Source organism: Saccopteryx leptura, chromosome 6, assembly GCF_036850995.1.
Source record: "Saccopteryx leptura isolate mSacLep1 chromosome 6, mSacLep1_pri_phased_curated, whole genome shotgun sequence".
NCBI lineage: Eukaryota > Metazoa > Chordata > Mammalia > Chiroptera > Emballonuridae > Saccopteryx > Saccopteryx leptura.
Window position 1 is genome coordinate 150,927,544 of NC_089508.1, and position 17,583 is coordinate 150,945,126.

The 17,583-nt window shown below is 42.1% G+C and overlaps 1 protein-coding gene across 4 annotated transcripts in view; it reads left to right on the plus strand.

Moving 5' to 3' along the window:
- The first annotated feature begins 14,414 nt into the window (after positions 1-14,414).
- The window catches only part of SMURF1 (SMAD specific E3 ubiquitin protein ligase 1), a 132,369-nt gene continuing 129,200 nt past the window's right edge, over positions 14,415-17,583 (plus strand). For 3 of the 4 annotated variants that reach the window (XM_066343914.1, XM_066343916.1, XM_066343917.1), the window contains exon 1: positions 14,415-14,681. In XM_066343914.1, coding sequence (XP_066200011.1) covers positions 14,618-14,681 — 64 coding nt within the window. In that variant the 5' untranslated portion in view covers positions 14,415-14,617. Of the gene's footprint in view, positions 14,682-15,723; positions 16,113-17,583 lie in introns of those variants that run through there. The other variant, XM_066343915.1, reaches the window with a different exon arrangement.

Sequence of the window (17,583 nt, forward strand, 5' to 3'; positions counted from 1 at the left end):
TGTCCATTCCTGCTGAAAAATATGATACTCCTTATCTTTTTTTCTTTTAGCCATCTTCCTTGTCAAAAGGATTTCTGCAATTAGCTAGCTGACTCCTTGATTAAAAGGAGGGAAGTTTACTTCCTGACCTCACAATGACCTGTGTACGTTACACATTATCCAATAAAAATTTACTGTTGTCCCAGAGGACAGCTGTGATTGACTCCAGCCACCCACAACCATGAACATGAGTGGTAGGGAATGAATGGATTGTAATACATGAGAATGTTTTATATTTTTAACTTTTTTTTTCATTAAAGATTTGTCTGCGAGCCAGATGCAGCCATCAAAAGAGCCACATCCGGCTCGCAAGCCATAGGTTCCTGACCCCTGCTCTATCCACTGAGTGGACCGGCCAGGGTCAGTAGCTGCATTTCTAACCAAATGACACTGCTGCATTTCTAACCAAATGAAGTGATCTTGTGATCACTTTCAAGAACCATTGGCCTGGCATGTACAGTATAACTTCCTCCAATGCTGTTCAAAAATGAGCAAAAATACTTAGCCAATAAACAATGAATCAGGGTGTTTCTAGGAATTTCCTTTTGGTTTGTTGATTCTCTGGTTATTGTTGCTTATATATTATAGAAGAGATATAACAAATTTGGAGAAATTTTTTATTGATTTAAATTTATAGTGTTTACATAAATTCAAGTGTCCCACCAAATACATCCCTCCACCCCCGTGTTCCCCTCAACATCCCCTTTGTCCCCTCCCCCAACACCCTTCCCTCTAGGATTTTCTTTTCTGCTCTATATAATGCTATGTTATGTATATATAATTTCACCAATCTCTTTCCCTTCTCTGATCCCATCCTCTCATCCCCTTTCCCTCTGTCCGCTTTCTTTCTAGTCCCTTTGATCCCACCTCTGCCTCTATTCTGTTCCTCAGTTCACATTGTTCATTGGATTCCTCAAATGAGTGAGGTCATATGATATTTTTCTTTCTCTGCCTGGTTTATTTCACTTAACATAATGGTTTCCAGATCCATGCATGTTGTCGCAAAAGGTAAGATTTCCTTCTTTTTTATGACCCCATAGTATTCCATTGTGTATATGTACCACAGCTTTTTAATCCACTTGTCCACTGACGGAACACTTGGGCTGTTTCCAGATCTTGGCTATTGTAAACAACACTGACATAAACATGAGGTACATTTCTTCTTTCTTTTTTTTTTTTTTTTTTTTTTCATTTTCTTTTCTGAAGCTGGAAACAGGGAGAGACAGTCAGACAGACTCCCGCATGCGCCCGACCGGGATCCACCCGGCACGCCCACCATGGGGCGACGCTCTGCCCACCAGAGGGCGATGCTCTGCCCATCCTCGGCGTCGCCATGTTGCGACCATCCTGGGTGTCGCCATATTGCGACCAGAGCCACTCTAGCGCCTGGGGCAGAGGCCACAGAGCCATCCCCAGCGCCCGGGCCATCTTTGCTCCAATGGAGCCTGGCTGCGGGAGGGGAAGAGAGAGACAGAGAGGAAGGTGTGGCGGAGGGGTGGAGAAGCAAATGGGCGCTTCTCCTATGTGCCCTGGCCGGGAATCGAACCCAGGTCCTCCACACGCTAGGCCGACGCTCTACCGCTGAGCCAACCGGCCAGGGCCATTTCTTCTTTTGAATCAGTGATTTGGTGTTCTTAGAATATATTCTTAAAAGTGAGGTGGCTGGGTCAAAAGGCAGTTCCATTTTTAACTTTTTGAGGAATCTCCATACTGTTTTCCACAGTGGCTGTATCAGTCTGCATTCCCACCAGTAGTGCAGGAGGGTTCCCTTTTCTCCACATCCTCACCAGCACTTATTATGTGTTGTTTTGTTAATGAGTGCCATTCTGACTGGTGTGAGGTGATATCTCATTGTGTTTTTAATTTGCATTTCTCTAATGATTAGTAATGTTGAACATTTTTTCATATGCCTATTGGCCATCTGCATGTCCTCTTTGGAGAAGTGTCTATTCATTTCTTTTGCCCATTTTTTGATTGAATTTTTTATCTTCTGGGTTTGAGTTTTACAAGTTCTTTATAAATTTTGGTTATTAACCCCTTATCAGACGTATTGTTGAATATGTTCTCACACTGTGTGGTTTGTCTTTTTATTTTGTTCATATTGTTTTTTGCTGTGCAAAAGCTTTTTAGTTTGATATAGTCCCATTTATTCATCATGTCCTTTATTTCACTTGCACGTAGAGATAAATCAGCAAATATATTGCTGCGAGAGATGTCGGAGAGCTTACTGCCTATGTTTTCTTCTAAGATGCTTATTGTTTCACGACTTACATTTAAGTCTTTTATCCACTTTAAGTTTATTTTTGTAAATGGTGTAAGTAGGTGGTCTAGTTTCATTTTTTGGCAAGTAGCTGTCCAATTTTCCCAACACCATTTGTTGAAGAGGCTGTCTTTACTCCATTGTATCCTCTTACCTCCTTTTTCAAATATCAGTTGTCCATAAAAGTGTTGTGTGGGTTTATTTCTGAGTTCTCTGTTCTGTTCCATTGATCTGTATGCCTGTTCTCATGCCGGTACTAGGCTGTTTTGAGTACAATGGCCTTGTAGTATAACTTGATATCAGGAACTGTGATACCACCCACCTTATGTTTCTTTTGCAAGATTGCTGAGGCTATTCATGTTCTTTTTTGGTTCCATATAAATTTTTGAAATATTTGTTTTATATCTTTGAAGTATGTCATTGGTATTTTAATGAAAATTGCATTGAATACATAAATTGCTTTGGGTAATATAGACATTTGAATGATGTTTATTCATCCTATCCATGAACATGGTATATGTTTCCACTTGTTTGTATTTTCCTTGATTTCTTTTATCAACGTTTTATAATTTTCTGAGTACAAGTCTTTAACATCCTTGGTTATATTTACTTCTAGGTACTTTATTTTTTTTGTTGTTACAATAGTGAAGGGGATTGTTTTCTTAATTTCTCTTTCAGACAGTTTATTGTTGGTGTATAAAAATGCCTGTGATTTCTGAATATTGATTTTATATCCTGCCACTTTGTTGAATTCATTTATCAGTTCCAGTAGTCTTTTGACTGAGACTTTAGGGTTTTCTATGTATAGTATCATATCATCAGAAAATAATGATAGTTTACTTCATCTTTTCCAATTTGGATGCCTTTTATTTCTTCTACTTGTCTGATTGCTGTGGCTTGGACTTCCAAAACTATGTTGAATATGAGTGGTGAAAGGGGGTACCCCTGCCTTGTTCCTGATCTTAAGGGGATTGCTTTTAATTTTTGCCCACTGATGATGTTAGGTCCGGGTTTGTCATATATGGCCTTTATCATGTTGAGGTATGTTCCTGCATTCCCACTTTGCTGAGAGTTTTGATCATAAATGGGTGCTGAATTTTATCAAATGCTTTTTCTGCATCTATTGATATTATCATGATTTTTCTCCTTCCTTTTGTTTATGTAATGAATCACATTAATTGATTTGCAAATATTGTACCAGCCCAGCCTCCCCAGAATAAATCCCAATTGATCATGATGTATGATTTTTTTCATGTATTGCTGGATCCAGTTTGCTTATACTTTGTTGAGAATTTTAGCATCTAAATTCATCATGGATATTGTCCTGTAGTTTTCTTTCTTTGTATTGTCCTTGCCTGGTTTTTGAATCAGAATTATGCTCACCTCATAAAAGGAGCTTGGAAGTCTTCCCTTCTCTTGAATTTTTTGAAATAGCTTTAGAAGTATAGGAGTTAGTTCTTCTTTTAATATTTGGTAAAAATTTGCCTGTGAAGACATCTGGCCCAGGGTTTTTGTTTGTTGGGAGTTTTTTGATAACTGTTTTCATCTCATTTGTTGTAACCAGTCTGTTTAGATTTTCAGATTCTTCTAGATTGATTTCACTGGGGAACAAAATTTTTGTTGCATCCACAAAAAACACTTGTTCTTACCCAGTTCAAGTGTGCTGATCTCAAGTCTGACATTAGTTTTTCTCTGTAAGCTACAGTTATTTTGCAATTCAAGATTTTAGGTTTTCATCTTATTATAAAATTTTCAACATTTAGTTTAACATAATGAAGTATAATGTCTTCTTGGGCATCATCTTTGTGAAAATATAATAATTTATATAATGCAGTAAATACACTAATACAATAAAACATGATTGCATCAGAATTTGTCTACAATTTTGAAATAGAACATATTAGAACACATTTTAATCATAAAATTTGCGAAAACTTATTTAAATTCTATTCAGGCAAAAATTTGCATTTGTAGCTCTTGCGTTTGTGTACTTGTTGAGGACAATCTCATTTGATCTCCAGCAGTAGTCTGCTCATCACTAACAGCTCCAAGATTTTTGGGAAACTTATCAAGGTGACTGTATAGGAAGTGAATCTCAACGCTCATGTTACATCCAGTGTCATGAAAAGCCAACAGCATCCTTTGAACCAGAAGTTCATAGTTTTCTCCTTTTTTGTTGCTAAGGAAGTTCTTTGTAACTGCCACAAAAGACTGCCTTGCTGCTTTCTCCTCTTTATTCATCTTTCTGGCAAATTCTTCATCACATATGAGGGTTTGAATTTGAGGTACATCAAATACACCTGCTTTTATCTTCTCAAAAGACAAGACAGAAAAAGCAGAAATAATATATTGAAAGCATTCACTTTCTCTATTCAGAGCCTGCACAAACTGCTTCATTAAGCCAAGTTTGATGTGAAGTGGGGAGAAAATGATCCTGTCTTGATTAACTACAGGTTCATTCACAATATTTTGTTTCCCTACTTCCAGAGCTTCACATTTCAACCACTCCTTCTGTGTCCAGTGTTTCTCCCAATCTTGGCTGTCCCACAAACACAGAAAGCAAAGATACTTCGTGAAACCTCTCTGTTGTCCTAGCAGGAAATTTACCATTTTAAGATCCACACAAATGATCCAGTTATGCTCCTCATATTTCAGAAAGTTGAGGATAGTTTTTATGTCATTCTTACTAAGTCATTCAATTCAGGTTGGCTAAACTGCTGAGGGGTTAATGACTGCTTGGCATCAGAAGAAGACCCTTCAGATTCTACAATCATTTCTTCATGCATCTTATCAAAATACACTTGATCACCATGTTTACTTTCTTCATCCTTAGAAGAAATAAAACCATTGAAAACTGGAACCAGGAATGTCCCAGAGTATGGGATAGGTCATATTGCTGAAGAAATATTAGGATATGCGATCATATGCTGTTTTTTTCTTGCCGATGCCCTTTGTATGGATCAGACAGAAATAACAGACACTGCTGTGGTACTTAGGTTCACACCAAACCATAGAATACCAAAAGGCATTCCTTTGCGTTTTCCTTTTTGTCTAGTCACGAAGCATTTCTTCACAATTATGACACACAATATGATAAGCTCAATTCTTGTCTTGATTGCCAAGGGGAACTTGAAAATATATATGCACCTGTCACAAATGATGAAATAGTGTGCCTTTGACGTTGAAGTGTGTAATAGCCACATATATAACAGAAGGTGTCAGGACTATTCTTACATTTACACCTATTCAAAGAAGCCATAATTCAATCTTAAAACAAAATAAGAGGGTGTTTTTATCAGATAATTTTTTACATTTAAAAACAACTACAATTATGTAAAAGTGATGTTTGTAAAACATTAATTGTCTTGTGGTTATGTTCAATCCCAGAGCCATTGCCCTTTAACTCCAATTTAAAATCCAATGCATGTCATTAACTGTAACAAAAAGAATTTTAAATTGCATAAAAATTAGAGCGTGCACCAAAAAACAGATTTTAAATTTAGAATCAGCAATGCAGAAGTATATAGAAACAGTACTAAAACCTCATGAAACAGAAAATGAAAAAGAAATTGTTCCCCTGTGTTGTTGAAAGATTATATGTATCAAGGAATTTGTCTATTTCACCTAGGTTGTCTAATTTTTGGCATACAGTTCTTCATAGTATTTTCTTACAATCTTTTGTATATCTGCTGTGTCAGTTGTTTCTTCTCCACTCTCATTTCTAATTTTATTTATTTGAGTCCTCTCTCTTTTTTTCTTGGTGAGTCTGGTTAAAGGTTCATCGATCTTGTTTACCTTTTCAAAGAACCAGCTCTTGGTTTCATTGATCCTCTGTATTGTTTTTTTAGCCTCTATGTCATTTATTTCCGCTCTGACCTTTTTATTTCCTTTCTTTTACTTCCTCTGGGCTTTACTTGCTGTTCTTTTTCTAGTCTTTTAGATGCAGGGTTAAGTTGTTTGTTTGAGCTTTTACTTGCTTCTTAAGGTATGCCAGTAATGCTATGAACTTCCCTCTCAGGACTGCTTTTGCTGTGTCCCATAAATTTTGAGTTGTTGTATGTTTGTTTTCATTTGTTTCAAGGAAATTTTTTATTTCTTCCTTGATCTCATTGTTAACCCATTCGTTATTTAATAACATGCTATTTAGTTTCTAAGTGTTTGAGTGTTTTTCAGTTTTTCTGTTGTATTTTATTTCTAATTTCATGTTATTGTAATCTGAGAAGATGCTTGATATGATTTCAATCATCTTAAATTTACTGAGACTCGTCTTGTGTCCTAACATGTGGTCTATCCTAGAGTACCATGAGCACTTGAAAAGAATGTATATTTTCCTGCTTTAGGGTGAAAGGTTATTAAGGTATCTATTAAGTCCAGTTGACCTAGGGTGTCCTTTAAGTCTACTGTTTCTTTGTTAATTTTCTTTCTTGAGGATCTATCCAGTGATGTTAGTGGGGTATTGAAATCCCCACTAACCCCATAAGGGCTGTTGATCTCGCCCTTATGTTCATCAAAATCTGCTTTATATATTTAGGTGCTCCTATATTAGGTGCATAGATATTTATAATATTTATATCTTCCTGTTGGATTGCTCCTTTTATCATTATGTAGTCACCTTCTTTATCCCTTACTAATGCCTTTGTTTTAAAGTCTATTTAGTCTGATATAAGTATTGCTACCCCAGCTTTTTTTTCATTTTTATTTGCATGAAATTTTATTCCATCCCTTTACTTTCAGTCTATTTGTATCTTTTGTTTTGAGTTGGATCTCTTGTAGACAGTGTATGTACGAGTCCTGTTTTCTTATCCACACAGCTACCCTATGTCTTTTGATTGGAGCATTTAATCCATTTACATTTAAGGTTATTATTGATATGTAGTTGTTTATTTCCATTTTATTCTTTAAATCTTCATTCCTCTTTTACCATATTTTCCCCCTTTGTTCTGTTTACAACATGCCCCTTAACATTTCTTGCAGCATTGGTTTGGTTGTAATGAATTCCTTGAGTTTTTTTGTTTGTTTCTCCTTCAATTCTAAACGATAGCCTTGCTGGATAAAGTAGTCTTGGTTGTAGGCTCTTGTTTTGCATTACTTTGAATATTTCTTGCCATTCCCTTCTGGCCTCAAGTGTTTCTGTTGAGAAGTCAGAGGTCATCCTTATGGGGGCTTCTTTGTAGGTGATTGACTGCTTTTCTCTTGCAGCTGTTAGTATTCTTTCTTTATCTCTTAATTTTGGTATTTTAATTATGATGTGTCTTGGTGTAGGTCTCTTTGGGTTCCTTTTTAATGGGATTCTCTGTGCTTCTTGAACTCGTGTGACATTTTCCTGCATCAATTTAAGGAAGTTATCAGCTATGATTTTTTTTCAATCAGGTTCTTTATCCCTTGTTCTCTCTTTTCCTTCAGGAACCCCTATTATGTGGATGTTGTTTCTCTTCATGTTGTCACAGAGCTCTCTTAGAGTTTCCTCAGACTTTTTGATCCTCTTATCTTTTTGCTGTTCTGCTTCCATGCTTTCGCTTATCTTGTCCTGTATATCACTGATTCGATCCTCTGCTTCATCCATCCTGCTTTTAATTCCTTCTAGTGGAGTCTTAATTTCTGATATTGTGTTTATCATTTCTTTCCAGTTCTTTTTTATGATTTCAATGTCCTTTTTTTTTTAATTTTTTTTTTTTTTTTTGTATTTTTCTGAAGCTGGAAACGGGGAGAGACAGTCAGACAGACTCCCGCATGCGCTCGACCGGGATCCACCCAGCACGCCCACCAGGGGCGACGCTCTGCCCACCAGGGGGCGATGCTCTGCCCCTCTGGGGTGTTGCTCTGCTGCGACCAGAGCCACTCTAGCGCCTGGGGCAGAGGCCAAGGAGCCATCCCCAGTGCCCGGGCCATCCTTGCTCCAATGGAGCCTTGGCTGCGGGAGGGGAAGAGAGAGACAGAGAGGAAGGATGGGGGGTGGAGAAGCAAATGGGCGCTTCTCCTATGTGCCCTGGCCGGGAATCGAACCCGGGTCCCCCGCACGCCAGGCCGACGCTCTACCGCTGAGCCAACCGGCCAGGGCCTCAATGTCCTTTTTGATGCCTGCTATCAAAAAGCACCTATCTTTGTTTAGGTGCTTATTTTGTCCATCTGTTGTTGCTCTAAGATCCTTGAGCAGCCTAACAATCATTATTCTAAAGTCTGCATCTGGTATCTTGGTTATTTCCATTTCATTCAGTTCTTTTTCTGAGGATTTCTCGTTGATTCATTTGAATTGAGTTTCTCTGTCTTCCCATTTTGTCTCTGTATAGACTGCTCCTTTGGATGTGTTGTTTATATAGCTAGCTGAGTATAGGGTTGGTGTTGTCTGCCTCCAGCTTTTGGTTGTTTTGTTTCCAAATCTTCTTGGGATGGCTTCAGCTGTTTGTAATCCACTGTGGGCTGCTTGTCTGCTGCTACCACTCTTTTTGCTGTTTGTGACAGTGTTTTCTATGCCTTAGCTGGGTCAGGTGTAAGGAGCCTCTTCTTAAGATACCACTCTAACTATGGTTGTTAGGTCCTGAGCTGATGCTCTTTGTATCTGGCCGCTGGATGTACCAGCCCTAGACCTCCCTGGCCAGAACCTGGCACAGTCCAGTGGTGGTCACTGTTTTTTACTGGCCCTTAGCAACCTTCTTGGAGCTACAGGCGATCCAGAATTTGTGACTGCCTCTGCTGGGCCCTATGCCATTGTAACTATTAGCTACACTCCTAGGCTGGCTTTTATCTACTCTTGGCCAGTGTGCATGGCCTCTCTATTCCTGAAGTAAGGTCTTTCCACCGGCTCCCCTATACCTCCACCTCCTCAGGCACTTAGGCACAAGCACAGGCTCACGGGCTGCAGCTCGGGCTGCTCTGCGGGCGTGTGGAATTCCTTGCCTTGCTGGGCTCTGCCCCCTGCAGGTGCACCCAGAAGCCTCTCCAGGCTCTGCCTTCCATGGGTGTGGGATTCCTCACCTGACTGGGGTCCACCACGTGCTGGCTCAGAGGACACCCTGCCCTTCAGGGTTCTGCCTCTGTGGGTGCACAGGAGGCCTCTCCAGGCTCCGCCCTCCACTGTTGTTTCTGAAGTTGGAAATGGGGAGGCAGTCAGTCAGACTCCTGCATGCGCCCAACCAGGATCCACCTGGCATGCCCACCAGGGGGTGATGCTCTGCCCAAAATTATATTTTTAATAAATAATAGCAGTTCAATAATTTTCTCATTTTCATGGATGACCTCAGCTGTTTCTGAACATAGACTGTCGGGTTCAGCTAGGATCTTTACAGAAAGACATTTAAAAAAGACTATTTTTCTAGAATTTTCCCTAATTACTTGGCTACATATATTTAAAGAAATAATCTATACCTCAAAAAATTCCACAGTCATTAAACAAAACTACATACCTACCAGGATGGTGAAAGGAATACTAGTGACAACACCAAATACTGGCAAGGATGCTAAGAAACGTTGCGGGTAGAAAGTAAGATACTACATAGCCACTCTGGAAAAGAGTTTGACAGTTTCTTACAAAACTAAACATGTAATTTTCAATATGACTCAGCAATTGCACTCTTGGGTATTTATTCCAGAGTAAAAAAGAACTTATGTTCACATAAAAACCTGTACATGAATATTCATAGTGATTTATTTGTAATAACCAAAACTGTAGCTAGCCCAGATGTCCTTTAAAGGGTGAATGATTAAGCAAACTGCAAGATAGCCATACTATGAAATAATAATCAGTGATAAAAAGGGTCAAACTATTGATACATGTAATACCTTGGGTGATAAACTTGATACATATAACAACTTGCTTGACTTTCCAGGGAATTATGCTGTTTCCCAAAAGATTACGTTCTGTATGGTTAGATACACACACACACACACACACACACACACACACACACACACAAGATTTTTGAATTGACAACACTTTAGTAAAGGTGGATGTATTAGTGGTTGCCAGGTCTTGGGGGTGGGGTAAAGGTATAGTTATAAACATGGAAGGATTTCTGTGGTGTTGGGACTGTTCAGGATTTTCAGTGTGGTGGTAGATACTTGAAACTACATGTGTTAAAACTGTTTAGAACTTAATAAACACACATACACGACCCTGGCCAGTGGCTCAGTAGATAGAACATCAGCCTGGCATATGGACATCCTGGGTTCAGTCAATGATCAGGATACACAGACATGACCACCTGCTTCTATCCCCCTCCCATCCCCCATCTCTCCCTCTTCCCTTCCCACAACCAGGCTCAGTGGGTTCAAGCATGACCCCAGTCACTGAGAATAGCTCCATTGGAGCACATCAGCCTCAGGCACTAAAAATAGCTCAGTACTCAAGCATCATCCCCAGATGGGGTTCTTGGGTAGATCTCAGTTGGGCCTCATGTGGGTGTCTGCCTCACTATCTCCCCCCTTTCACCTAAACAAACAAACAAACAAACAAAAACAAAAAAACACATATACATCAGTACTAGAAAAATTGAGAATATCTGAATTTCCTTGGATTGTGCCAATGGCAATATCTTTGTTGTCATATTATACTATTTTTTGTTTTGTTTTTCAAGTAATTTTTATCATTGGGGAAAATAGGAAGAGTGTACAAAGTAACTCTGTATTATTTCTTACAACTGCATGTGAATCTACAATTATCTCAATAAAATTTTCAATTAAAAACCCAAGTAATAAACCTTACCAATAATAATACTATAGTAAGACTTGCATGTTGGTAATATTAAGTTTAGGTTGTAATTTAAAAGAAGATCCTAATGGCTTCTGGGCATAAAAGAATAAATAAATGTGCTAATTAATCCAATTGTTTGAAGAACTTGATGTTCAGGTGAAAGGCAAAAGAAGACTAGGTCCTAGATCTAGAAAAGACCTTAAAGGCTAATCTGATCTAGCCACTAGCCACCAGGGTACTGGCACAGGTATAGCAATGTGCTCTCAAGAGGCAGTTGTTACAGCCACCCGGGACCATCTACACAACATCCCAAAAGATTTCCAGAGTCATAGTACTAGTAGGTTTCAGAGCAACCTAAAACACACATTTTCCATGTACTAATAAGACCTATCACTTATTGAATGCCTGATGCAACAGACTGCTAGGTTCGCATCCCTGGTTTGATTTAAATCCATTATTTCAATTAAATGAATTTAAATAAAACTCATCATTTATTTTTTACCTTTGGGTGAGAGAAATTATCTTCATTTTACAGATGAACAAAGTGAGGATTAGAGAGCCCTGGCCGATCACTCAGCTTGTGAGAACATCTTCCCAAAGTGTAGAGGTTGTTGGTTTGCTCTCCTATCAGGGCACATACAGGGACAGATCAATATTCCTGTCCCCTTCTTTCCCTCTCCCCCTTCCTCTCTCTCTAAAAATCAATAAACTAACATTTCTTTAAAAAACTTTTTTTTTTTAAGTGAGGCTTGGAGAATTAACTTTCTCTCATACCAGCTAGTAATGTGGGAAAGCCAGGGTAGTCTTGGTCTGCGCAGGTCAGAGCCACCCTCTTTCCAGCATATCCATTGCCTTCAAAGGGGACTACTACTGTGCAGTTTTCTGGAAAAATACATATGGACCATTCCCAGTGTTGTTTGCTTGACCATTTCCTTTAGAGAAGGAATTCTTAATCTAAGAGCTATAAGACCTTACAATAGCCACAGGTTGGTTTCAGATCACATACCCACTGAAATCAGATACAAAATTTGGTGTGTATTTACACACCAGTTTTCCTGAGGAAAGGATCTGTTGCTTCCGTCAGATTCTCCAAAGAGGTTTGGGACTCAAAAAACAAGTAGACAACTCTGCAGTCAGATCCAAAGAGATCTTTTTTCACTGGCTCAGGGAAGTGATGCATCTGGGGGAAATAAAATCAGCTGCTAAATCCCACAAAGAAAGCAGGGTCAGACTGATCTTTGTAAAGTCATTGCGAAAAGGATACTTGAAGACACTCACCGAATTTCATCTCTTTCTCAGCAGAACTGTTTGACATTCCCCAACTATTTGTTCCAGATACTTTTAGAAGATAGTATTTTTTATAAATGTGATACATGATGAAAGGATATCAAGGTACACCTTAAGTTCAGTGTAAGGACTGGCCCACAACCTTAGCACAAAATTGAGCCTGTTGATTTCTAAGTGGGCAAATATCTTTTATCATCTTATCAATTTTTAATGGAATTAAGATGTATGGATGGAAGATTAAGCACTATGTAACTGCACTTACACTGAAATACATTCATTTTCCTGCCCTTGTACAAGCTGTTCCTCTTGTTTACAGAGCCCTTCTCCATCTCTTTGTCCAACAAACTTGAACTCTGCCTTTAAGTCCTAGACAAGGTCTTCTATAATTCTTCTGAGATCTGCCCATTTCTCTGCTCCCAGACAGACTGTCCTGTAATCTGTGTTCTGTACACATCTCCATCACTGCATCATTATCAGTTGTTCTTGTCTGTTTCATCCAGTCAGCTGAGTCTCAGAAATGCTATAGCTATGACTGATTTGTGTTCCTGGTCCCTAGTCACATGTAGGTGGCCAATGTTTGCTGATAAATAAAACATTAGCTTCCATTTAGGAAGGTCCTACTTGTGCAGGCTGTGTTGAAAGGCACCATTAGATGTACCTAGTTAAATGACAACAGCAATTACTTATTAATGAGTAAAATGAGATGACTTTCGGTAACTTCCAGAAGTGACCTCCTGACTCAGTTGTTGAGGAAACATTAAGCAAAGGAAGGTACAAACATCTAGGCAGGTATGAAAACAGGTTAATAAATAAAAGGTTTCTAGGTCAGGTAAACAGCTGGGTATGAGAAGAGGCCAGAGAGATGTTTAGTCTGGTTTAGAGAGAAGAAACTTCTTTTTTTTTTTTTTAAATAAATTTTTATTAATGTTAATGGGATGACATTAATAAATCAGGGTACATATATTCAAAGAAAACATGTCTAGGTTATTTTGTCATTAAATTATGTTGCATACCCCTCGCCCATAGTCAGATTGTCCTCCGTCACCCTCTATCTAGTTCTCTGTGCCCCTCCCCCTCCCCCTAACTCTCTCCCTCCCTCCCTCCTATGTCCTCCCTCCCCCCACCCCTGGTAACCACCACACTCTTGTCCATGTCTCTTAGTCTCGTTTTTATGTTCCACCAATGTATGGATGAAACTCGACTACAGCCTGTCCCCCTGTACTAAAATTAATTCAAAATGGATCAAAGACCTAAATATAAGACCTGAAACAATAAAGTACATAGAAGAAGACATAGGTACTAAACTCATGGACCTGGGTTTTAAAGAACATTTTATGAACTTGACTCCAATGGCAAGAGAAGTGAAGGCAAAGATAAATGAATGGGACTACATCAGAATAAAAAGTTTTTGCTCAGCAAGAGAAACTGATATCAAAATAAACAGCCAACTAAATGGGAAATGTTATTTTCAAACAACAGCTCAGATAAGGGCCTAATATCCAAAATTTACAAAGAACTCATAAAACTCAACAACAAACAATCCAATAAAAAAATGGGAAGAGGACATGAACAGACACTTCTCCCAGGAAGAGATAAAAATGGCCAACAGATATATGAAAAGATGCTCAGCTTCATTAGTTATTAGAGAAATGCAAATCAAAACTACAATGAGATACCACCTCACCCCTGTTAGATTAGCTATTATCAACAAGACGGGTAATAGCAAATGTTGGAGAGGCTGCGGAGAAAAGGGAACTCTCATCCACTGTTGTTGGGACTGTAAAGTAGTACAACCATTATGGAGGAAAGTATGGTGGTTCCTCAAAAAAACTGAAAATAGAACTACCTTATGACCCAGCAATCCCTCTACTGGGTATATACCCCAAAACCTCAGAAACATTGATACATAAAGACACATGTAGCCCCATGTTCATTGCAGCACTGTTCACAGTGGCCAAGACATGGAAACAACCAAAAAGCCCTTCAGTAGAAGACTGGATAAAGAAGATGTGGCACATATACACTATGGAATACTACTCAGCCATAAGAAATGATGACATCAGATCATTTACAGCAAAATGGTGGGATCTTGATAACATTATACGGAGTGAAATAAGTAAATCAGAAAAAAAAACAAGAAGAAACTTCTTAAATATGGAAATAAAGAGGAGGGGGAAATACTACCCAGACTGAAAGAGTGGATTTCTTGGGGGCATCAGACTCCAAATGCATTTTTCCATACCCTGAAAACATAGCTCGTATGCTTTGGTATTTCACAAGAATCACTGAAAGTCTGAGCTGCAAGGGGCCAGCGAAAGGATGTAGGCCTGTCCTTTATTTGATGGATGGAAGCTCAAAGAAGCCTTGCATCTAGCCCTCTGAATCTGCTTTCACAGGGCTCAGGCCCAGGTAGGTAGGTATGTCAGGAACTCTAGGGCCAGGGTTCTATTTATTCTGGCCTGTGATCTCAGAAAAGACCCATAGCTACAGGAGCGGCAGCAATGGCTCAGAACCTGATTTCCTTAGGACACAAACTAAATAAAGGCATTCAAAGAATTAGGTAGTTGGTCAAAAACAGGTTTGATAATCAAACTCAGCTTTTGCTCTTTATTAGCCTATTATTTTCCTTCTTTAGAAGCTTAAGAGAGAGGAGCTGGTTTGCTGGGGAAAGTTTTTTACCCAGAGGCTCCGGAAGGGAAATTTGAGCAGAAGTCAGGGAAACAACAGGCTGTAAATGTGTTTTGTTTGGCTAAAATTGTATGTATACTGGCTATAACATCTACCTCTCTATTTTATTCTCTCAAATCTTGCTTACCTTGTGTGGCACTTTCTGTTATTCTGGCAACTTGGTCATGGGTCAATATAGAGTACTAGTTACACACCTAGAGAGACAACTTTGTCTCTTGAAGTCACTCTCTTGAAATTGTATTATCTAAAAATTCTTTGCTTTAAAAAATAAAAAGGTATTGCCTATTTGTGCAAGATGCTCGGTGTAGTAACACACAACGGGGTTCGTGTAACCACTATCAGGAACCCAGTCTTGAGTAATACGTCTGCAACATCAGCTGGGTTCTCTGACTCTTAACGTCCGCATCTGTAAACAGGTCTCTTCCGAGAACGTGACAAATATCTTCAGCTGCCGCGCCGTCCCGCAACCTCTGAGCACCGCTGGTGCTGGCGGCCAGCGGCCTCGTCTCGCACATCCGCGGCGCGGGATTCCAGTGCCCGCTCCACTCCTGCGACCTGACCTCCTCCTCCAGGATTCCAGGAAAGCTGCCCGCGCTGGAGGAAGCGAGACGTCTAGCCACAGTATCGAGACCCCCACGCGCCCGAGGTTGGGCGGGAAACGCAGCCACGCGGCGCGCCCCGCCCCGCCTTGCTCCGCGGGGGCGCGCACGCACAAGGCGCGGGGGCACTCAGCCCGAGCGCGCGCGGGGCCGCGCCGGCACGGCGGCGGGAGCGCGCGCGGCTCCAGGAGGCGGCGGCGGAAGCGGCGAGGGCGGCGGGCGTCCGGCTCTGAGGTGGTGAAGGCGGCGGTGGCGGCTCAGGACTGGGCTGGGCTGGGAGCGACCGAGGGTCGGGGGCGCCGGTGGAGCGCTGATTTCCTGGCTTGAGCATCCGCCGCCGCCCGGACGCCTGGGCCGCGGAGTTTGTATCCCGGCTCGGACCCCGGCGCCCAGCCCGGAGCCGTAACCTTGAGGCGGCGGCAGCGGCGGGGCCGGGCCGGGCCGGGCCGGGGGGCGGCGGCGGCACTGGATCCTCTGCTGCCCGATTGTTGGCGGGAGATGTCGAACCCCGGGACGCGCAGGAACGGCTCCAGCATCAAGATCCGTCTGACAGGTACGGCGGGTGGGAGGCCCACACCGTCCCCCCCAGCGCCCACTCGCAGCCCCCGAATTTCCCGCAGAGCGCCCTGCTGAAGGGGCCCTCCCCCACGCCGGCCGTTGTCCCGGGACCTCATCGCCCCCGTCGGCGAGTGCCCCTCTCTGCTCCCCGGCCCGGCCCGGCCCCGCCCCCTCGCTTCTCACCCCGCCCGCCTTCTCGCTTCCCTCGGTTCCCCGACCTGCCCCTTCGGCTCCCTCCTCCTGGCCCACACCTCGCTTCTACTCCCTAGACCCCCTGATTTCACCCCCTTCTTACTCCACCCTTCTCATTCCCCCTTTTTCCTCCCGGGTGTCCCCTCGTTTCTCCCCCTCCTGACCCCATCTCCCGCTCCTCATTCTCCTTCCTCCCCTGGTTTCCCTCTCCCCTCACCTTGCCCCTCGCTTTTCTCTCCGGCCCCGCCCCTCCCTTCTCCCCACCTTCCCATCCTCTGGCTTCCCGGTCTCCCCTACCTGCCAGGCTGCTTTTCCCTCCTCCCCGCCCCCACTTATCATCCCCTCCCTCGTCCTCTCTGGCTTTACTCTCTCGACCCCCTTATGCCCTCTTGGTTCTTCCCTGCTGCTCCCGCCCCTTTCTTCTCCCCTAGTTTCGCCCCCTCACTTTCTCTCCTAAACTCCGCCCCTCATTTTCTATTTAGTCCCGCCCTCGCTTATCTTTCAGCCCCGCCCCTTGCTCTGTCTCGCTGCCTCCACCCTTTCCTTCAGCCTCAAATTCCTCAATCCCCTTGTAGCTTCTCCCGGGCCTGTTCTCCTCACTTCCCCTCCGGTCCAGACCTCTTCAGTCTAGTCCACTTCCTTTCTCTCTCAGGCCAGGCCGCATTTTGCTATCGCACCCCCCCCCCCCATCCTTGAGCCCCGCTTCTGTGTTGATTTCCCCACCCCGCCGCACACACACACGCGCGCGCGCGCGCACACACACACACACACACACACACACACACTACCGTAAGCTCCTTTATTCACTCTCATTTAGTCTTCAATGAATTGCCTGTGTCTCCTAGGTGGCTCTGTAGTGCCACCTTCAAGGGTGAACGCGAAGCTCTGCTCTGGGCCTGCGACGTGATGGTTTGGGTGTGTGTAGATGCCAACGGTGGCGGCTGGAGGTGTCCCGCACTAGCCGGCTCCAGAGGCCCTGGACCAGTTCGCATCCTTATCTACCCTTTCTCAATTTCTTCATCACTGTGGGGCCGCTGCTCGTCTCCCAGTTTAATTTAATAGTTGAGGCCGGATTGTAGTGTTGCAAATACCGTTCTGCGGGGGGACTTTCCAAACTCGAATACTTCCAGCTCTGAAGAGGAAATAAAAAGTTTAGGCTAATCCCTGTAAGGGGTTTTCCCCTGGATTTTTATGTTCAGTGGCCTGTCTGTGAGGACTCCATAGTTCAAAGAGAGTGAGCATTTTGGACACTTATGACAGATGCATAGCTCTAA